Below are 23,224 nucleotides of genomic sequence, written 5' to 3'. Positions count from 1 at the left end.
TAGGTTTATTAGAAAAAAATATAGAGGTAGTGTATTTTTGTATCTAGCTGTATATTTTAAATTAAAAGAATCATGAAATTCTTAATTGTAGATATAATATTAGTATGTTTTCTTTGATAAACAAATAGTTTAGTATTTGCTTATAATAAGACGAATTTAAATAGTAAATTAGTTATATTTTTAGTCTCTTAAACAAACTATATAATTAATGTAATCGTCTTGTATCAGTCCCATTATTGCAGGAAACAAGAAGTAAAAAATGCTCTCAAGTACATACGTTCAGTAAGTTAGTTGTAACTTAAATAATTACTACAAAGTACATATCAGTTATGATAGTTCTAAAAATAATATAAAAGCAGGCATTACTCACCTACAATTGAATAACACAACGCAATACACACAAAATATAGAACAGGAATCGCTAGACACTTCCCGTCGGTATGGCCCATTGTCATGGCGGAAGCTGCTACTTTTTACATAAAGTTCGTAAGATATTGTGATAGTAGACTCATTTCACTATCATTAAATCATTTTCTTTTCACTTAAACAACAGTTGCACTGATTATTTCTATAATTATCACTAAATTACAAAGCGGGTGACACCCGAAGCCGAACAAACAATCCGCTACATAAGGTTACCAGATTCAGGAAAGAAATTACTATGGATCAAGGTTGCCAAATTAATTGATTGATTATTACTATATCCCTTTCATTTTATTTTTAATGGGTGATAATGGGATGGTAAGCCCCATCTGCGCTATCAGTACATACCAGCGAGGCACCAGTGACATATTATAGAAATAATTTTTCATAGATTCATTTAGATGATAGTCTTTCCATCTGGAGATTTAATCGTCCTTATAGGGGTGATCTTCCACAAAACATACATAATCTCTTGACTACGGAACAACAAAATACCTTAATACGATACAGCGTGCTTTTAAAAAATAGCACACAGATCAGAACCAAACTGAAGAAGACGGCCGCGACCGGAAAATAAATGTCTTTATAAAAAGGCGGGAGAATATAATTTAATAAAAAACAAGAAAAATATTTTAAATAATAACGAATTACGAACATATTTTTTTAAGAACACGCAGATATTCCGTTTTATTAATAACCAGTTATAATTTGCAATTTTATTAGTATCCCGTAATATTTGCAGGACGCATCCAGTGTATATCTCTATCAAAATACTTGATCAATAGGTATTCCAAAATTATAATAGATATCTGAAGCATATCAATTTAATATCCAGTTAGGTTGATCTCCACGCTGTTGTTCCTGGAAACCATCCTAGTTAATATTTGTTAAATTCATTACGATAAGCGAACTGGCTTGGTTTTGTTGTAATAACAATATAATATTAAAACATAGAATAGATGTAAATCGTTTAATGTTAATGTAATCGTGACATAAGTTATTAATGACAGATCGCTTAGATGATAAAAAGACTATGATAGTAGGAGGTGTTATACCACATTACTCCCCCCAATGGAAATACAGTTTTTAGAAACCGTAACGTGCTGGTATTTTCCGCTGGCGTAGTGAGCGACGTAGTAACTGTGGCCGCGGATCAGTAGGGGTAATTTCATCGTTTCTCGATGCTGAGGTGGCAACAAAAATACCATCATGTGGTGTTGAACCTTCAGGGTGTTGCCTGCTGGTAGAGGGTACTGGTGATGATTGTCTTCCACAATCACCACTATGTTGTAGTCGAGCTTCTCTATCTGTGATTCGTTGATAGTGAGTATATGCTGGAATGCCATCTTGACTGCTAGATAGTCTTGGGCGTAAATGATCGGAATGTTTGCGTTGTTGGACTCCGTTCGAAAACTGTACCTCATAGGAGTATGGTCCGTTGCATTTTATTATTATACCTGCATCAGATCCCTTCCCTGTGGGTTTATTTACCCAAACTTTATCTCCGTGTTTGTATGTTGGCGGAACGACTACCTTCTGTGTTGGTCTTATTTCTTTATACAGCCTCATCCGTTCTAAGTCATCTTGTATGTTTGGTTTTAATAAATCGAAGGTAGTACGCATTGGCCTTCCAAACATTGCTTCAAAAGGAGTTCGGTTTGTTGATCGACGGGTTGTGTTCCTATAAGCTTGAAGGATCCTGCTAAGTCGTTCATGCAAATCGATACTCTTGTCCGAAGCTAACAAACGTTCTTTAAATGTACGAACAGCACGTTCTGCTAATCCATTTGTTCTAGGGTGGTATGGGGTCGTTCTAATGTGTGTTATACCAATATTTTGACAGTGAGTTTTAAACTCGTCAGATATAAATTGAGGACCATTATCGGTAACGATATATTTGGGCACGCCAAATGTTGCGAATATAGTATCTAGATGAGATATTGTTGATCTCGATGTTGTTGATTTCATTGGTATAATCTCTAGCCATTTTGTATAGGCGTCTATTACTATGAGCCACATATATCCAAAAAATGGGCCCGCAAAATCTATATGTAACCTATACCACGGTTCTGGTGGTACTCCCCAAGGATACACTGGCGCAGCATTAGTATTACTCCTTGAAGCTTGACAGAGTGTGCACCGTTTTAAGAAATTCTGGATGTCTTTGTCTATGTTTGGCCAATAAACATGCAGTCTCGCTAGTGACTGCATAGCATTGACGCCGTTATGTCCGTCGTGTAACATTTCAAGCATAGCAGGCTGTAACTTCTTGGGTATACATAATCTTCCATTCCACAAAATTATTCCATCTTCAAATGACATTTGTTCTCTTTTTTCGTAATATGTATGCATATCGTTTGATAGTTCTTTCTTTTCTGGCCAGTGGTTCGTTAGATATTGTTTAATTTTGTTAAGGTTTGTATCGCTACGTGTTTCTTTTCTGAGCTCATGTTTTGTTACAGGTATGTTACTTAGTCTAAGGTGTAGGAGATGTGAAAATTTCGGCAATCCTATTCGTTCTTCTATTGTTGTATCACAATTAGGTAGTGGCAGTCTTGATAATACATCAGCTGGGCTATTTTCCTTGGCTGAATGGTAGTTAATAGTATATTCGTAACTATTCAGAATCATGGCCCATCTAAGCAGGCGATTGCTTGCAATTTTAGGTGTCTCTCTATCTTGGCTAAAAATACGTTCGAGAGGTTTGTGATCCGTTAAAAAAGTAAATTTCCGACCATAGAGATATTGGTGGAACTTTGTTACTGAGTAGACAATACCTAATGCTTCTTTATCGATTGTTGAGTATCTACGTTCCGTTTCAGATAATGTTCTGGAAGCAAAAGCGACGGGTCGCATTGTATTGTCTATTTTATGAAAAAGGACTGCACCAACTCCCTTATCGGAAGCGTCACTGCTGACGTAGATGGGTTTACTCTCATCATAGTGAGCAAGGGTTTCATTCGATGTCAGAGTGTTTTTCAGATCGTTTGTTATTTGCGTGTCCTCGATGGTCCACTCCCACTTTTGATTCTTTTTTAAGTGGCGATACAAGGGAGCGCATCTAACATGTAAATTATCAATAAATCTACCATAATACGTAATAGAACCCAAAAAGGATCGTAATTCAGCTACGTTGGTTGGAGTAGGCATCTTCTTGATGGCTTCAACTCGTTCTGATGTTGGATGTAACCCATTTTTGTCAATTTTATGACCGAGAAAAGTCACACTTTCCTGTAACCAAGAACATTTGGAAATTTGACTTTTGATACCTGCTTCTTGTAGCCTTTGTAATACTGTTCTGACTCGTTTTATGTGTTCTTGACGAGTACCAGCTGTAATTAATATGTCATCGAGGTAGCATACAACTCCATCCAACCCACTTAGGATTTGGTGCATGATTCTTTGGAAAACTGCTGGTGCAAAAGATATACCAAAGGGTAATCGTTTATACTGGAAGTAACCTTTGTGTGTTGAGATGGTTAAGTACCTTCTAGACTCTGGATGTACCAATAGTTGGAGATAGGCATCTTTAAGGTCTATTTTAGTGAATAATTGTCCTCCTGCTAGTTTTGAGGTAATTTCTTCAAATCTCGGTAGTGGGTAATCATCTACTTGTACGTATTGATTGATTGTTACCTTGAAATCAGCACAGATGCGTACGTTTCCATTTGATTTTATCGCAATAACTATGGGTGATGCCCACTCAATCGGCGTTGCCATGGTGTCTATTTGTTCTAAGACCCCCTCACGTACTAAACGCTTCAGCTCCTCATTGACTTGTTCTTGTAATGCGAGAGGAACTGGTCGCGGCCGGAATGCCTTCGGTCGTATATTACTGGGGATATGGATTTTCGCGCTATGACAGTTAATTGTTCCCAACTTTCCGTCACACAATGTTTCAAAATCTTTTAGAATGAGGTCAATCTCATAGCTATCTTTGGTGTTCATATCGGACTTCGTTTTTGTTGTGGGTTCCTTAATGTTGCACAGACGGGCACCAGGTGGCATAGGCAAGTTGAATTGTAGACACCAATCTAAGCCAAATAATGGCAGGTCATTATGTTGTGTCACATAAGCCGACAATACTTTCACTGTGTTAAAAGCCTTCACGGAAATGTCACAAACCCCTAACGTTTCAATCTTAACGTCAGTATAGGCAACAAGATTCTTACATGTTTTTAATGATGGCCGTCCAATTGTTTCCCAAAGTCTTTTACCAATGACGGAGCGTACAGCTCCAGGATCATATAACATTTCAACTAACTTATTGTTGAGTTCTGTTGATATCATAATTTTGCTAACCGAATTTGGGAACTTAATTGTACAGGTATGTATGCTCTCATCCCCTGAATTTTCATTCTCACTATCATTGAGATTTGATTGTTTTTTGAAAGCAATATGCCTTGTATTATATTTATTGATTTTAAGACGGCCACTACTTATGCAAACGTTTGAGAAGTGGTTCAATTTGTTGCAAGCATTGCATCTCTTCCCTTTTGCAGGACATTCGTTTATGTTTTGGTGAAAATTTCCCCCACAGAATATACATTTTTTTGATGAATTTGGCGTTTCTTTTACAGATCTCTTGCTGGTTCGAGTATTGATTTTGTTTACGGCTTGTAATTCGGCAGTTGTTTCAATGGTAGTGGTGTTTGTTATACGTTGGCTCTGGATTTCTGCTTGTTCTAGTTTGTTCAATGTAGCTATAACATCAGCGAGTTTGGAATCGTTTGTTGGGTGTTCTTTTATAAGTTCTTGTTGCCATACAATATTATTAATACCAATTACTAATTGATCTCTAATACGTTCTTCTAGTGTGTTACCAAATTCACAGTACCCGGCGAGTGAACGAAGTTGTAATATGAATTGTGAAATCGTTTCGTTTTCATTTCTATATCTTGTTGCAAAAGATACTCGTTCGGAAAGGACATACCGTTTTTTGCCGTAATATTCATGAAGTACTTTGACAAGTTCATCGTAGGTTTTTGACGTTACTGCAGATGGGCGAAAATAATCCACAAGTATCTTGAATGCTGTTGAACCAACTCGGGAGAGAAGTAATTGTTTCCTCTTGTTATTGCAATCTGGGGATCTTCCGTCGAGGCCATGGAGTTGCAGTTCTATTTCAAATCTTTGTATATAGTATTCCCAATCTTCTGTGTTATTGTCGAATGTATTAAAATTAAAACGTTCTAACGACATACCTCGTCGCCAGATTAATGTTGTAATAACAATATAATATTAAAACATAGAATAGATGTAAATCGTTTAATGTTAATGTAATCGTGACATAAGTTATTAATGACAGATCGCTTAGATGATAAAAAGACTATGATAGTAGGAGGTGTTATACCACAGGTTTCATCCTCATTTATCATCCCTCACTAAGGCTTAGTCAGTGTACACCTATAGCATAGGCGGAATGTACTATTCTATTTGCACCTATTGAAAGAATAAAGATATTACATATTAAATCGATTACGATGAAGCTTGTATGGAAATTTGTAATAAAAATTATTTTGAGACTAGCTTCTACCCGTAACATCGATCACATAATTGGAATGTTTACTGATCGGGATAAGGAGCCTATATTTTTCTCTATCTTATATAAGCGATTAAGAATCTGTTTTAGATTTTAATGTAAGGAAATAAGGATATAGAATTTGTTCCTTGGACAAGGTTGTCCAGTTTTATAAATACTATTTTGTTGCATTGTATCATTTGCGTTGTATTTGTAGCCACATAATTTTTTTACGAGACTTACCGGCTTATTACCGGATGGCTCCGACCGGCCCATTACCATACTGTGAACTTGTCTATGGTACATGGTAGATTTAGATAGTAGATAATAGTAGATTACTGTTTTTGACACTCCTCTACTTGTTTATTGACAAATGAATGACAGATGGCGGGGTCTAGCGCAATGGTTGCTTGATTAAAACGATTTACACGAAATAAATGACCTGATAACGAGTTTATTTCCATTTTCTTTTGTGTACTAACATGAAAATGTGGTTTATTAATACTGTTTAATCATTTTGCACGCGTGTTTTACGTGTGCGTTGTGTATTAAAATGTATATTCAGTACACGTTAGGAGCCATTTTTATTATATTTATTTTGTGCGTTCATTGTGATAATGCTGGTAATAACAACGAAATTAAGACAATTTATGGTAAGTTTGTTATATGTGTTTGTTTATTTGATGTATATATTTCTTGTGTATAAATTTGCTTAAAAGTTAAGACAACTATTTGATAGCAGAACGATCTGTCAAGTAATCTATGCGGCTCTTCAAATGTGGAGATCGCATGTACCTATCTAGATTAATTTTAAATAATTATATGCATTTATATTTTTTGTTAGGACAGCCACAAATAACAAATGGAAATCTTATTATCATTATCACTGAGACTACATTCACTTGGATCTCTTTCATTGTATGCTATTAACTGAGAATAAGATAATAAATATATCCTGATCAGCATTTACAGTGTTTATATGGTTGTTATTATGTGTATATTATGATTGTAAAAAATACAAAAATGTTTCTTTGTTATTGTATATTTATAGAACCTTCTTACAAAATATTGACTAGCTATTGATTATTTTTTAATGAATTTAATTTGTCTATTATATTGAGATTTGTTCTTGCATGGATTCTATAATTTAAACAACCTATTCATATTTCATTATTAGATATGGGTTTTTCAAGCAGTGGATATAGATTTAGGATATATTTCTATGACTCCAGATATAACAATTATAAAATTGCTAAGTCAATGTAACATTTTTGTCTAATGCCTATTATTATTAATAATACTTATAAAAGCATGATAAACTAGCTAACTACATTTATGAAAACAAATTTGTCTGTTAGACGAAAGTTAGAGCTTGATTGAATAAAAATTAAAATATAAGGAAATTAGGAGTTTTAATAAAAGATAAACACATCCAACCAATACATATCTCACTATCCTATTAATATTATAACAGAAAGTTTGTGAAGATAAGTTTCAATATTGGGTGAAACTTATATATTATATTATAATTTTTATTAAATCATGCTCTAATTTTAGTCTAACAGCTAAATTATTTTTCATAAATGTAAACTATTTTAAAAATATTAATAATTCTGTATCATACTATGAATATTTTATTACAACTAGTTAAATTGTTTTTATGGGAAATGCATTGATGTACTTAGAACTATTTGTCGAGAGAGAGAGAAGGGGCTTGAGCCCATTGAGGTAAGTATTCTCAGAAATGTCTTTGGGCATCATTGAATGTCACTTGCGTTTTGCTGTGACAGACAATTTTGCTCCCTCCTCCCTAAATCCCTAACTATGCCTATGGCTTATATGCTAATATACAATCAGGTAAACACAAATAATTTATCAAACATTATTTTTAATCCAGTATTCCATATACTGCTAGAATGAGACTGTTAGTAATAGGGATGTAACAGCTCCATTGTTAGCAATATACCCTTATCAAGTAGACCTTCATGTGGTTCTCCCTGGACTATCTATCTTTGGTAAATTTTTGTGAAATTTGTCACAATGGATTAACTAACCTGTTTTCATCCTCAATCTACTATCCCTGACTTGTGTCCAGCCAGCACATACTGATAGCGCAGGTGGTGCTACCATTCCTTTATCGCTTATTAAAAAAAAGTGTTGCATATTTTACATAAAAACTTATGTAAAATGTATACTATTTCTAAAATTTTTTAATATTTATTATATATTAATATTATTAAGGTTAGTGATTATGGACACCCCAGTACCACCGCATCTTACCATGAAAGATCAGCCAGTTAAGATTTGCTTGGCATAACTAGTCTATTTGAGAGTATATAATGTCTGTTGTTGCAAACTTCCCTATCATTCCAAAAGTTCCTCAAGAAAAGTTTTAAATTATAATTGTAAAACAAAGATATTCTAGTTAGAGTGTATTAAAAAATAAATAAATTTTGGCTTACATGTTGCAATCACTAATTATGTGTTACATTAATCTATTAACAAAAGAGCTTAATGCTAATGATGATAGGTCAGTAGGTTAATTATATTCTATTAACCTACAGCTTATGGTCTAATCAGTATTTGTTTACTTTTTAAATGAATTCTTCACTCATTTAAACAGATTTTACTGACACATTTCATTTTAATACTTTATTATTGTATTGTTTTCTACAGATCATTATTTATATATTACTAGCTTTTATCCACGACTTTATTCAGGATTGGGATATGTTCACTGAACAGAGTAAAAAATAGCCTACGTTCTTGTTTATCCCATATAAGTAGTATGTGTAATTATGTATACCAAATTTCATAGTGATTGGTTAATTGTTTTTCCATGTCATTAATTACTTGTAATTTTTGTTTCTGCTAAATACTCTACTGTAGTCTTTTACAGTGAACAGTAAAGAATATCTAGTACCTATTGTTATTTGTAGATAGATGCTTGAGTATTTATGTAAATTAAATATTATAAGATATAATAAATATTATAACTGATGTATATATGATACAACCCCAATCTAAGAGCTATATATATATCTTAGCTATTTATAACCAGTCGCATAGATCGTGACCAGGGCTTTTTATAGATATGACCTTTCTGGCCATATGATCATCTCTATGCATTGCAGCAAGTACCTTTATTTAATCTAGTACATTGAGTCTATCATAGGCGATAATTAAGATGACTCCTATGTATAATTCGGTGATCTTTTTTAACATGTTTGGAATGACTATTTTAATAACACAACTAAAGAAAAGATTACCTTGCCAATTATGAGCGAATTGGTTTTGATTGTTTTTTTTTTACATTCATTAGTGTTTACTCTCATGTTGGTTTCTTATTAATTTTGGAATAATTGAAGATTTGGTTTTTTTTTTAAAATGATGGATGAAAGATGTCTTCATATAACTGAAATGTGAATGTTTAGATAGATGTGTGGTGTGTACAAGAGTAGACAAGATCAAGAATGAGTATAAGAGAAAGTTTGAAAGTCACACAGAAGTTGAGAGGTAGTTATTTGTCATGGTATAGGCATATGATGTGCAAGGAAGAAGAGAATGAAGATGGAAATGTGGATGGTCATAAGTACAGAGGAAGATCCAGAAAGAGATGGATGGAGTGCGTGAAAGATGACATGGATAGGAAGGGAATGACTAGTGAGATGACTGCAAATAGAGATGAATGGTAGAATGAAACATCTGTCCCCAAATAGACATATGATAAGACAGGAAAAAAAAAGAAGAGGATGAGAAAAATGCTTGTTTATAAATTTCTATCATATATCTTCTAACAACCATCATAATCATCATCATAAGTCTTCTCTGGGTTTGCCAGATGGTATGGGCAGGTGTTCAGGGAGAATAAGAGCGGAATGTTGTTGTAAAATACAAGTTTAGCCCGACAATTTATTGTGCGAATATATGCGTGTGCGGTTGCCACTATGCTGTGTCTGTCTGCCGGCCGCGAGCCGCGAGTCCGCTCGCCGCTGCTCCGCGTCCCGCGCCCCGCGGCCTCCTCCGCAGACCATTACATGGCTTGACCAGCAGGTGAGGTGGGGCCTCGGGGCGTACCCTTTTTAATCCCGGCCTCATCTCCGGAGGCTACCGCCTCCGGGTCCCGTGTTTTTAAGCCGACATACACTAGGTGTTATTGTGTATGTTGGCGTGGCGTTATTCCATCATAATCTAATAATAGTGCAAGATATACGTAGATTTATCGAGCAAGAATGAATGAAGATGTCGGTAGGGGCCGCCCTAGACGGACGTATGTCGACCAAATAGGCGACGTGCTGAAGAAGGGCCAAATTAAAAGTACCCGTAACCGACGAGCGTGTATGACAAGATTGATGAATGTGGAAGAAGCGAAAGAGGTTTGTTTGAATCGAAGCATTTGGCGTTCCATTGTTTCTGCCTACCCTAATGGGAGACAGGCGTGACAGATATGTATGTATGTATGTATATACGTAGTTTAGGACTAGATGGCGCTGTGCAATATATTATTATTTTAATTGGCCTCGATTGATTGTTTGATCGATCGATACGAATTTCCTTTATAAAGATTTACGCTGGTACCCTTTGTCTCTTCAGGACGGTGTCAAGGACTCGGGGCCTCATTGTTTTTTAATCGTGTCCACATTTGACGCAGTTCAGTTTTGGACTTGCTACTTGAGGCTGTTACTACTGACCGGAATTTAAATCTGTTGCCTTTTAAAGCGGCCAACTACACAACATAAGCTTTAGTGGAACACCAGTCATAAATCTATGTAACAAAGTTAGAAACGGGCTGTTAAATTTCTCAATTTTTGATAATTTATGACCACCGTGTATATTTTATTACTTACGTCACAGCATTCAAAACGAAAATAAAATAGATTCATTTATTAACAACATTATATTGCTCTAAAAAAAAAAAAAACTATTCGCAAACACACATTTATTAACTTTACTTTTTTTACTACTTTAACATCCTGTAAATATAATTAATATAATAAATCCGAAAGTTTATAACGACGATTGGGATGTTTGTTACCCTTTCACGCAAAAAGTACTGAACGGATTTAGATGAAATTTGGTATACAGGTAAGTAATTTACTAACTTATCACATAGGATACTTTATATAGGTACCTTTTGATTTACGCAGTCAAAGCGGCCGGATACAGCTAGTGTATTATATGGGATAGAGAAGGGCGTAGGTTACTTTTTGTTGTAAACATTTTTTTGTTATTGTAAATGTAGGATAGATACGGATTTGAATTTAGAATAAACGTAAAATCCCGTGTCTACATATAGATTTTGCTTCGCAATAAGCTTTTTGCTCTGCATAAATAAACATAAAGACATACAAAGTAGTTGTATGTCCCATTTTTTCGCAAAAAGAATTATATAAATCGGTTCAGAATTTGCGACGTAATCGCGAATCGTGAGTAATAATCGCCATCATTCAGATAATTTGAGATATTCTGAATATGTTGAGAAACTTCTTTTGGAAGTTCTAAATAGGAATAGTATCTTAATTCTTCTATCAATAGGACAGATTTATTATTATTATCAATAGGAGATCGTAGTTTTATTCCGACTTTGTTTAGTACATATATATACTTTGTTTAATCCTATATTGAATCTGAAGGCTATAGCTTTACAGACATCTGATCCCAATCAATGATAAGACTAAGGGTAAGGCCTAATTAGTGGCAGCATCCTAGTATTTTAACAGACTTTACGTTTAGCTAGTGATTTTAAAATTTTAATTTTTATGAACAGTATTTAAAAAAAAGTAACAACGTTGCTTATTTGAACATTGGTGAAATTTTTTTTAAAAAGATTTCTTTTAAATACTTCGATTAGAAATTACTTACTAAATTATTATTTATTGGAGTAACAGGCTCGTTTGTTAGTGAGACATAAAGCTATATATGTTAGTATGACATTTTTTTTTATTTTTAACTATATTTCTACTATATACCACTCGATATATAGCAATTGTTTAGGTATGGCCAGTCCAGTCTGCTCGCATTCATGCCTAGAATACTGTTTTTTTTAATGAATGATAATGGAATGGAAACTCCGCTTGTGCTATCGGTATACACTGGCGGGGCACCAGTGAGAGATGATTGATGAGGCTGAAAAGGCAGGTCAGTCAAACCATCGTGACGAATTGAACGATATCCCCCCCCCCCCCCCTGCACTTTTGAAAGGGTTTAATTTTGCGGTAAGGGGACTCTGATATACATACTAACGTCTTCACATCATAGTGTATATTTTAATATATTCTTAGTTTCATATTACATATAATAGTCAAGCTGTATCTCACGACGTCGCTGACGTGAATCATTATTTAAAGTATTCTATTAGAACATAGAATAGTTTAAATAATTTAAGTTAGGATATAATCAATCGGTGTACCAAATATCATTCAAATACGTTTAGTAGTTTTTGCGTAAAAAAGCAATAAACAACCATCCATCCTCACAAACCAGTATTTTTAATAGTAACAGGAAGTAGTAGAATTAAGGTACTTGTGTTGTCTACCTCGGAGTGTGACTTTGTTACCGTAATGTAGTTTCGTCATGGCTATGGATTAGTCCCGTGTAAATTATACCTCAGGGGTTAAGGTTTTATGGTATTGTAGGCGGTCAATCACGTAACTCGGACTTTCTTTTTATATAATTGGTCCGTTGTCACGTCTTGTTGTATTGCGTCTAGAGCAATTTAACAGGGCATTATTAATATTTACCAGATCGGTTATGGTGATTTGGGACGCTACAGAGTGATTCTTATTGAGTTGTAACCTTTAAATGTAACCGACTTATTTTTTTTTTTATTATTTTCAGTTAACATCAGTTTCGCAGACTACGAGTATTTGTTAGCTTCACAACGAATTGTTGATATTTTTTTATGCAACTTAGAATGGCAAACAAGCTGACGGCCCACCTGATGGAAAGTGGTAACCGTTGCCAATAGATATGAGCAGTACCATGGACATAACAGAGTCTGTTTCGCCCATGATACCCTCCATGCGTTGCCATTCCTGAGGACTCAGGTGTTATTCCTCTGTACCCTGTAAATTCACTGCCATATCCCACCCTTCAAACCGAAACACAGCCATGTGTTTCTACCGTGAAGCAATTATTTATAATTGCTTCACCGTAGAAACACGAATGGTACAGAGGTGCCCAAGCAAACGATTTTTGTACAGTCTTCCTCTGATCTTATTTAGTTTTGTAATAAGATGGGAATTAATGCTCCTTTCTACTCAGGGTTTGCGGGAAGAGAACTCTTACTCGGTTAATCTCGTCTGTTGTACATCTTTATTTAATGTAAATTATATGAATGTAATTTTTTGTATACAATAAAGTATAAATAAAAATAAATAAGATTTAAAAGATAATTAACTTTATTTAATTAACGTATTTGACAAGATGAATCAGTAGGGAGCAATAGCAAATTTTGATAAAAAAAATCTTTAAAATTAAACTAGTTATTATTTAACAAGGTAAGTGTTTGTACTGTTCAGGAATTGAATCCGTGATGATTGAAAGATAAGGCGGTTAAACGGCCACCAAGATCGTAAATTTTTGGTAAAATGGTATCGCCGTCAAAAGTCGTCCGCACTTCATCAATAAAGCCATTGTATTGTCTGTCGGGCCTATGACCTCCCGGTGCATTACACAACCATCGTTTCACAATACCATTTATGGTTGTTGTCATAATTAGCAACGTTTACATTTTCTCTAAAGCCGACGGCGTACTCAATTCTATGGAGTAGGGCGTCTTAATTGAATCATTGTACAACTGTAGTAACACTACGCATATATCACGCCGTATAAGCCGTTAACTGTCCTCTGCTGAACCTAGGCCCCCATAAGGGGGAGGGGATTTGCCAGTTGTTGCCAAGTTTGGCAGGCGGGTTGGCAAGTTACACTTTGGTGATGTTTTAAAAGGGATGCTGCTACTCATCCCTCGACTATTAAACACTACAAATATTGTTTTGAAATTATATCATGGCTGATTACAACTGTGCACATTTTTATTGATTAAGATCCAAAAAAAAAAAAACCGACTTCAGTTGTAGCAAAATTAATTATATTAATTTAAAAACTATTGAATCAATTTTGATAAAATTCCTATGGGACTAATCTGTACGTATCCTTTCAGATAAAAAAAAATCCAAATCGGTTTACAACTGACGAATTTATGAGGTAACAAACATAATAAAAAATACAACCGAATTGGAGTCGGTTAAAAACGAGATATTTACCGTTTACACTGAATAATCACGGTAAATATTTCGTTTAAAAATAAATGAAAAAGTAATGTATATAATAATATAAAAATAACTAATGTATATAAATATATAAGTATTGTTGGTAATATAATCTAATTATTAGCAGCCTCATTGCTAGCAATACATACGTCATCATTTCAGCCATTAATTGTCCACTGCTGAACATAAGCTTATCCCATAAAGAGAGATTTGCCAGTTGTTGCCACTCTTGGCAACCGCAGTTAGGCTTTTAGAGATGTTTTAAGAGGGACGCTGCTGCCTATCCCTCGACCATTGAGTTTCCTTAGTCGCTTATTACGACACCCACGGCAAAAGAAGGGGTGGCCTCTTTTATACCGGGACCACACGGCCTATATAAATACTTACGTACAACGGTCCAAATAAGAGGCTTAGTGTGAAAAGAATGTCAGAAGAAATGTCCAATGTACAAAAAATTGCTAGCAAAACGCATATACCCTATCAGGTAGACTTCCACGCGGTTCCCCTGGAAAATATCGTAGTAAATTCTTTTTTTTTTTTAAGGAATTCACAATGGGCTGACTCTCTCATTCTCTTTCTCTCACTGGTGTCCCGCTAGCGTATTTCGATAGTGCAAGCGAAGTATTATTCTATTATCATCCATTAAAAAAGACTTTTCACTAGATGGAAAGCAGCAAACTTTCTTTTATAATTATTTATTTAAATGATATCTAAATGACTGATCTTCGTAGTAACTCAAATACCGGGTTTGTTCTACAGTACATATTTAATTGTTTAATTAAATTATCATTACTATCATCTGAGTCACAAATATTAAGAAATCTTACCGCCATACCTCACCGCTGATTGTCGCTGGAAATTTATGAGATAAAGTAGAGGCGTCCGTGTAAGCGTCTCATTATATTATCACTTTTTTGTTTTGCTTTCCCTTTCCTGTCTATTCCATATATTTCTGCCTATAATTTCACCTGAATTACACTCACAACCATAAAAATGTAACTGCAAATCAATCTTTTCTTATTAAAAGTCTGCTATTTTTATTAAATGGACTAATAAATGCTACTTTGTTGTATTATTTTACCAAAGGTTGATATGCAATTGTGTAACTCTGTCGTAGACAATCGACCTCTTTATGCTGGGACCAAACGGCTAGTATTTTCGTATGTGAACTAATATAATGATTATGTGTGAATAGCAAACGCATTTTTTTTTATCGATACCTTAATGGTAAAATATTCGCCTTATAAAATCGTAATATATATTTTTAAATCTTAAAATGTGTGTTTTTGTTGCAGTTCCGTCCGCACCGAAAAATCTAGTGACACGAGCGGTGAGTTGCAACGAGATCCTGTTGTCATGGGCCCCGCCGACTACGTACACTGAGGTCTTGCAGCCCGCACACCCGGTAGTGTCGGGTGATGACACGCAACAAACACCCAAACCCGAAACCCCGAAGCATGAACCCCAATCCGACGAACCCATCAGCGACGTAAACGAAGACGAAGATGCCATTGTCTCTGACAAATTCAAAGACACAGAGTACACATTGTATAAAGATGACAAACAGAAATACCCTGAGGAATTTACACCTGACAGTATCGACAGTTATAGAGATAGAAGAGATTTACGCTCCCATAGACATAGAAAGAGGCGGCAAGACGGAAATGTAACTGAGTCCAGAAACCAGAATCTAGAGACAGTAGATTATTTAGAGATACATGACTACGATTTGCCAATGGTTGTTAAAAAATCGTATACAGCAAATAAACAAGTAAAAGATACAACGCAGTATGCTTATGTATTATATTACGAACAGGGAATGCCCAGGTTCGATGTCAGGAATGTGACAGGGGTCCAAAGTTCAGAGGACGTTAAAAGGAAACATATATTTTCGAGCGACCTCGGCATGGAGGAATACACGAGCGCAATAAAAAATTTGACTCTGTTAAATACGTCTGGAAAGGTGACAAAGGTTGTTGGATACCGATTGAAGAACTTACGTAAGTTTTTATTGTAATAATAATAATTTAAACTTTATAAAAATAATTTGATGTAATCATCGTTTCTGCAAATTAAACTATCCAATTAGTTTTTTTTTGCAGCAAATGCAACAATTTTTTTGATATCTAATTTATCAATGTTATCAATAAGTAATGCACTAAATCTTATTTATTTATATCATTACGATTTACGGAGTAGGCAGTGTCAATGACCTCAGTTTGACTTTTTTTTTTGCTATTAGATATAGTTTAACCCTTTGAGTGCCGACGAGCGCCATCGCGCTCGTGCGCATTGCAACTAAAAGTGCCACGAGCGTCATAGCGCTCATGAAATCAGTCGCTGTTTAGCTTGATGTAAAAAAAAATATTAAAATTGGATAATTTTTGGAGGAGATACAGTTTTTTTAGCGACAATGGTAAATGACATCAACACGACAAAGATTTCTTTGGCATTTTTAAATAGATATGAGTAAAAATCAATGGCACTAAAAGGGTTAGTATAGCAAATGAACTGACGGCCCACCTGATGGCTTTCCATCATTGTCAGGGTAAACGTTGATTTGGATATGAACAGTATTGAACAGCACTACTCATATTACAGAAGATATGATGTCCATAGTTACCCTTATGTGTTTACCTTCCTGAGGACTAAACCCTTATCTATAGATATCAATGGACCATATATGTCACAGAATATACTGTGATGTAGATTGTATCTTTCATTCATTGTCAATCCTGAGAGCTAAGATAAGTATTAGTTTTTGCTCGTGGCTTCTGTCGCGTGTTGTTTTCGATTTCTTGGTCTGTTGTAAAAGTGCAATTGCACATGTTTAACTTATAAACTGACGAAATTTCATATTTTAACACTTTCAACCCCCATTTTACCCCCTTAGGGGTTGAATTTTCAAAATTCCTTTCTTGTTGTTGACCTATACTATATAATGAACCTATCTGCAAAATTTCAAGACCCTAGATTAAATGGTTTTGTCTGTGCGTTGATATATGGGTCAGCCAGTCAATCAGAATCATCTTTTATATGTATAGATAATCTATAAAACACTAATTAATTTTTCACTACCCGCAGAATCATTTGCGCCTTACAAGATATGGGTCAGGGCGTTCTTCAACACTGAAGGCGCCATATCGGCTGACCTGCCCACGCGGCTTAGCAATAAGTCGGAACCATTGTACGTGCTAACAGACGTGGTACCGCCGTCGCCGCCCAAGATACTGAACGTCACGTGTGACTTGCTCAGACGTATGTTTTTTTTTTTAATTATATATATTTTATTGTAAGATAACGTTTTAGTTTCAATAGTTTATTCTATTCTAATAATCTTTATTTAAATAGATTTGTTTACAAGCTCTTTTCAATCGACTACAAAAAGAAGTAGGTTTTCAATTCGGTTATATTTTTTTATGTTTGTTACATCACAACTTTATCAATTGTAAACTGATTTGGAGAATTCTTTTTTTTATTTAAAAGGTTGTACTTACAGATTGGTACCATAGAAATTTTATCAAAATTGGTTCAGTAATTTTTAAATCAATATAACTAATTTTGCTACAACTAAAGTCAATTTTTTTGGAATACAATCTTATTAACCTTTAAAAGCCTGATTTTTTAAATCAAATTAAAAAATATACAAGTGTACCCTTTACTGTGTTTACTAATGGGAAAAATAGTAAAAATAATTAAAACGATATTTTTATATATTTATTTTGAAAAAAAAAAAACATTTGGTAACATGTTAACAGCCAAATATTAAAAAAATCGATTGTAGGCGCCCGATGCGATTTATAACCCCGGTATCAAATTTGAAACTTCAGGTATTTAAGGGTTAAGGATATGCACAGATGTAAACAACCATGATATAATTTTAAAACAATCTGTGCAGTGTTTAATGGTCGAGGGATGAGTATCATATCAAAATCGGTTCAGCAGTTTAGTTTTTAGATCACAATGGAAATATTTTTTTTTTTGTGACACATCTTTATTAAAAGTCACCCTGTTTTTTATATTAATTTTTATTTCATTTAAAATATTGTTATCTGCTGATGGTTCGGAAAGAACTTTTTGAACAATCATTCAGAAATTTTAATATATATATATATATATATATATATATATACATTTTAAATGACAGGATATTTATCTGTGGTCACACGTTCCTATGAACGTTTTTATTCGATCATTAATTGACATTGTTTTCACGTTTACTATGTTCTAGAAAACCTATACCTTCAATGGCGGCAGCCGGCTGAGTATAACAATACCTTGGACCACTACGTGGTGACCTTGAGGAAGATACCCGAGCAGCAGCCCAGAACGAGACTGACACTGCCGACTAGCAAAAACGATATTGAAACAACAATAAGCATGGTAAGTTAGATTAAAAATAAATAAACACCACTGGATCTATTATTATTATTATCAATCATTAACACTTGAATACATGCCTCCCTATAAGGGGGGGGGGGTTGCCAGTAGTTGCCACACTTGGTGTGCGGGTTAGCAACTGCAATTAGGCTTTGGTGAGGAAGACGCTGCTGCCGATACCGTGACCATTAGGTTCCCTTAATTTTCCTTCATTAAGTTCCATTAAGTTCTCTTAGGCGCCTCTTACGATACCCATGGGGTAGCCCATCCCATTATTGGGATTACACGACACATATATATACAAACAGATGACATGTCTTTTAATTTCTTGCTTTCAGCAATAAGTACGTTTGGTTCCACTTACAGCAAACTGTATGTGCTATAATGTTTTTATTGTCCAAACTCTCTTTCTCTTCATCTCTCTCTCTCTCTCTCTCTTTTGTATTTTAATCATACCTTCTTCATTCCAGGATGTGGAGTCGTGGAATATGACCCGCTACGAATTAAAGGTGTACGCGGCGACGCAGTCGGTGACGCGGCCGAACACACTTATTAACGGGTCTGAATCACCGCCGGAGGTAAATTTTAGGAAATATTTTCTGCTGTAGTGAGTAAAATGTAAAGAAACGAGTAATTGAATAAGAAATATGACAGTCTACTCATGTCCAATAGTTGTACAAATATATATATATATATATTAACTTACTTATTTCATTAAAAGCGTTTTTGTGTGATTTCATTATGATTAATTGAAACACAACATAACTGTCTGTCGACAACTTGACGTGATAGGGATAATAGTGTTCTTATTATTTTTTTTTATGGGTGAAAATGGTATGGTAGCTCTGCCTGCGCTAACGGGATACGCTGGCGGAGCACCAGTGAAGGGTGATCGATGAGAATGAAAACAGGCCAGTTAGCCTATCATGATGAATTCATCAGGAATTAACAATGATAGTTTCCAGGGGGAACCGCGAGGAGGTAGACCTGGTTGGGTATATTGCTAGCAATGGGATTATCAGTCTCCATTACTAACAATCCCTTTTCCCCCAGTATTATTTATTTAACTCTCTATTGCACCAGAAATATAAAAATAAACACTGACACATAAACAATTCGAGTGAAATACAGTAGCATAAAGTACAGATTAAAATATATCAAAAGTACTTTTAACTGATTTAGCTGGTCAATGGTACTTTTGATTGGTTAAGAGTTTTGACTACAACAGATATAATTATTTCCAAAATAATATACAGTCTATATTGCTCTCTGATAATGTAACTTTCTATAGGTGAAATAATTTTTGAAATCGGTTTAGTAGTTTTCGAGTTTATCCATTACAAAACAAACAAACAAATGTTTCCTCTTTATAATATTAGTATAGATAACATTGTTTGACCTATCAAAAAGCTAAAACTGTAACATATATATCTGCAATATAATGACATAAATACAAATATGTGGTTGTATGTTTTTCCTTAATATATCTAATTATAATTAGATTTTGGTTTGTACGTTTATTTGTATGCCTATTTGTGTATAAATACTTGGAAATGGTAAATAAGCTGACGGCGTACTTGATGGGAAGTTGCAATCGTCGCTTTAAATATGAAAATCGTAATGGACAGCACAGAATATACTGTGATGCTGATCATAATCCTCATTTATTGATATTCCTGAGGACTATGATGTTCTATCTCCGTACTCTGTAATTTTATTGCCATAACCCATTTTTATGGCAATATATATGGCAAATATGCATATTTAGAGATACCCATGCAAATGTTTTTGTATGAAGAAGGGATTGTTTGTAATGGGTATGTGATCTCTTTGCTAGCAATATAACTTTGTCAGGTTGACCTCCACGCGGCTCTTTCTTGGTATGTTGTTAATTGTAGGTGAATTTGTCACGATGGACTGACTAGTTTTCATCATTACATTTTATACTTATAATAAATCTGTGAGAGAGGTCAATTTTGTACATGAAATATATTACCAAAATAACTATCAGGCGGTGATTAGTGATCGATACTGATGCCAAAAATGCAATCAGTAAAATTTTTGTCTGTCTGTCTGTATGTTCGTTATAGAAACAAAAACTACTTGATGGATTTTAACGAAACTTGGTACAATTATTCTTCACACTCCTGGGCAGGTTATAGTATACTTTTCATCACGCTACGATCAATAGGAGCAGAGCAGTGAATTTAAATGTGTCTGTTACTTTAAAACCACTGAACCATGAGGAAGGACATAGGCTACTTATTTTACGAAAAACGACGGAAACGCGGACGAAGTCGCTGGCAACAGCTAGTCATAAATAGTCTTTTGTACAAAGTCTTGTAAAAGATTCCAATAACTAATAGTCGTATCCCCCTGGTAGGGCATGCCCTTTTTATTCAATGGCTGAAAATGGAATTTCATCCCCGCCTGCGTTATTAGTATACGCTGGCGGAGTAAAGGATGATAGGTGAGAATGAATGCAAGTCAATTGACCCAATTTGATTACGAATTCGACGACACTTCACCACGACGGTTACCAGTGGGTTCCGCGTGGAGGTTGACCTGATAGGGTAGATAGATGGATGGGGCTTTTAGATGCTTTTACTAACAATGGCGTCCGGGGAGCAGGAGGTGTCGAGCGAGTGGTGCACGGCGCACACGGAGGCGATGTCGCCGGGCGCGGCGGCGGGCGGCGCGGCGGCGGGCGGCGCTGGGCGCGCGGTCGGCGTCAGCACGGCCGCGCTGCTGGCTGTCGCGCTCATCGCGCTGCTGGCCGCGCTCGGCGTCGCGCTCGTCTACTGGAGGTCAGCCGCTTCTTCATTTTTTTATATTTTTTATTTTACAACACAGGGGGCAAACGAGCATGCGGCTCACCTGATGGTAAGTGACTACCGCCGCCCATGATCACCCACAACACCAGCGGCATTGCAGGTGTGCTGCCCGCCTTTTAAAAAGGAATATACTCTTTTCTTGAAGGTTATGTTGTCGTATCGGTTCGGAAATACTGCTGCTGGAAGTTGATTCCAAAGAATGGTTGTGCGTGGAAGAAAGTGCTTTGAAAAACGCATGGTGGAAGACTGCCACTCGTCCAGATGATTGGGATGAAGCTTTTACTTTAATTCCTTTCACTAACGCCATTACGTCCTGAGTGATGGCACATCGCTCGCGCTTCGGACGGATTCAAACTAGAACTACTATTATTTGCTACTCGAGCAAAAAACTACTATGGCGAGCAAACGAGGGCCCACCTCATATCGCGATTAGTAAATTCTCTACCTACCGACTTGCAAAGCAATATCACTGTTCCAATGATGTCCTAAAATTGATTAAGGTACGATGGGACTGACGTGTCTAAAAGGACAAAAGTCCCTAAATAAATAAAGATAAAAAAAAAGTTTAAATTAAAAGCGTATTTACTGTCCAACCTTGCTAAAACAGCACAATATTAATGTGAATATTGACATTTGAGAAGGAAATGTAAAGTATCACACACAAGTCCAGGTTTAAGTGTTAAGTGATACTAAAAATCCATAGTTTTTTTTTTAATGTATTTGCATGCTAATTAAATAAATAAAAAAAAAATGTTAAATATTTGTTTAGTATGCGGAAGGGATTCCGCGTGCACGATGTGACAACATTTAGGCCCTACACAATATGGTTATAATTGTCATTAAGATAGGCGAATGAGCTGACGGCTCACCTGATGCGAAGTGGTATACTGTTGTCTGTATATAGTGAAATCGAAGTCGTTAGCCGTACTTAAAACTAATAATATTGTTCTTAAAAAAAAAAAAAAAAAACTTACAACTATTTTAACTATGTGGTGTAGTTGTAGTATGAGTGTAGTTTTTCTATGAGATTAGGGCAAAAGAAACGTCCATAGCTAAAATTGGTTTATTAATAAGATAATTGTCATTTTTATGAATAAGTAAAAATCTACCCATGTTATTTATTTATTTTGGAAAACGTACAGCTGAATTACAGTCAATACATAATCAAATTTATATCTATGTTAAGCCATGAATCGTTTTCACATTTGCGCAATGACACAATTGATCGGTTTTTATATATGCAAAATATATACATACATACATATACACACATATACATATATATACATAAATATATAAAGTTATATAAAGAATATATCAGGTTAGATATTTTGTGAATTAAAAATTCGATACCATAACAAAATTGTGATATCTCATATGAAGTTAACAACTGAACTGTTTTAGTCACTTACTTTAAAACTAACTTGGAATTTTCTCACCCCTTTTTTTTATTTTTGTTATTTTTCCTGATTTATAATAACTATGTGTACTTATATAAGTCTAAAGGATAATAATGATGATAATTAATGTTGTTTTAATATTACAGATGCCGCTCCCGTCTTAGTAAATGTATAAGTGCAGCTTACAATTATTTAGAAGAGGGTGGCGAGCGAGCCGCCAGAGCACCGCTTAATGTTTACAAAAAACCTGGTGAGTGTCTAGTAATCGTTTATAAATAAAAAAAATAATGAAATATAAGTGTTGTAATAACAATATAATATTAAAACATAGAATAGATGTCGATATTTTAATGTTAATGTAATCGTGACAGATGTTAACACATGACAAGTCACTTA

The 23,224-nt window shown here is 35.0% G+C and overlaps 3 protein-coding genes across 4 annotated transcripts in view; 1 reads left to right on the top strand and 2 right to left on the bottom strand.

Annotated features, from left to right (window-relative positions):
* LOC113509995 (tyrosine-protein phosphatase 69D) overlaps positions 1-654 on the bottom strand; it is a 48,111-nt gene extending 47,457 nt beyond the window's left edge. For both annotated transcript variants that reach the window (XM_052897063.1, XM_052897064.1), the window contains exon 1: positions 371-654. In XM_052897063.1, coding sequence (XP_052753023.1) covers positions 371-455 — 85 coding nt within the window. In that variant the 5' untranslated portion in view covers positions 456-654. The remainder of the gene's footprint in view (positions 1-370) is intronic.
* An 855-nt stretch (positions 655-1,509) lies between these two features.
* On the bottom strand, positions 1,510-5,625 carry LOC128201149 (uncharacterized protein K02A2.6-like). The gene has a single exon (XM_052897134.1). The coding sequence runs from the start codon at positions 5,623-5,625 to the stop codon at positions 1,510-1,512; it is 4,116 nt and encodes a 1,371-aa protein (XP_052753094.1).
* Positions 5,626-6,331: 706 nt separating this feature from the next.
* LOC113522310 (uncharacterized) overlaps positions 6,332-23,224 on the top strand; it is a gene marked incomplete at its 3' end in the record, with an annotated part of 31,111 nt that continues 14,218 nt past the window's right edge. The window contains exons 1-7 of the mRNA XM_052897133.1: positions 6,332-6,597; positions 15,510-16,214; positions 17,299-17,472; positions 18,446-18,597; positions 19,065-19,172; positions 21,226-21,401; positions 22,975-23,078. Coding sequence (XP_052753093.1) covers positions 6,498-6,597; positions 15,510-16,214; positions 17,299-17,472; positions 18,446-18,597; positions 19,065-19,172; positions 21,226-21,401; positions 22,975-23,078 — 1,519 coding nt within the window. The remainder of the gene's footprint in view (positions 6,598-15,509; positions 16,215-17,298; positions 17,473-18,445; positions 18,598-19,064; positions 19,173-21,225; positions 21,402-22,974; positions 23,079-23,224) is intronic.

The sequence above is a fragment of the Galleria mellonella genome, unplaced genomic scaffold (genome assembly GCF_026898425.1).
Source record: "Galleria mellonella isolate WM207_F2 unplaced genomic scaffold, CSIRO_AGI_GalMel_v1 utg352, whole genome shotgun sequence".
Classification (NCBI taxonomy): Eukaryota; Metazoa; Arthropoda; class Insecta; order Lepidoptera; family Pyralidae; genus Galleria; species Galleria mellonella.
This window is presented reverse-complemented; position numbering and strand designations above follow the sequence as displayed.

What these genes read in the sequence shown, in the direction of transcription:
- LOC128201149 (XM_052897134.1), bottom strand. Translation starts at nt 5,625, where the DNA reads ATGTCGTTAGAACGTTTTAATTTTAATACATTCGACAATAACACAGAA.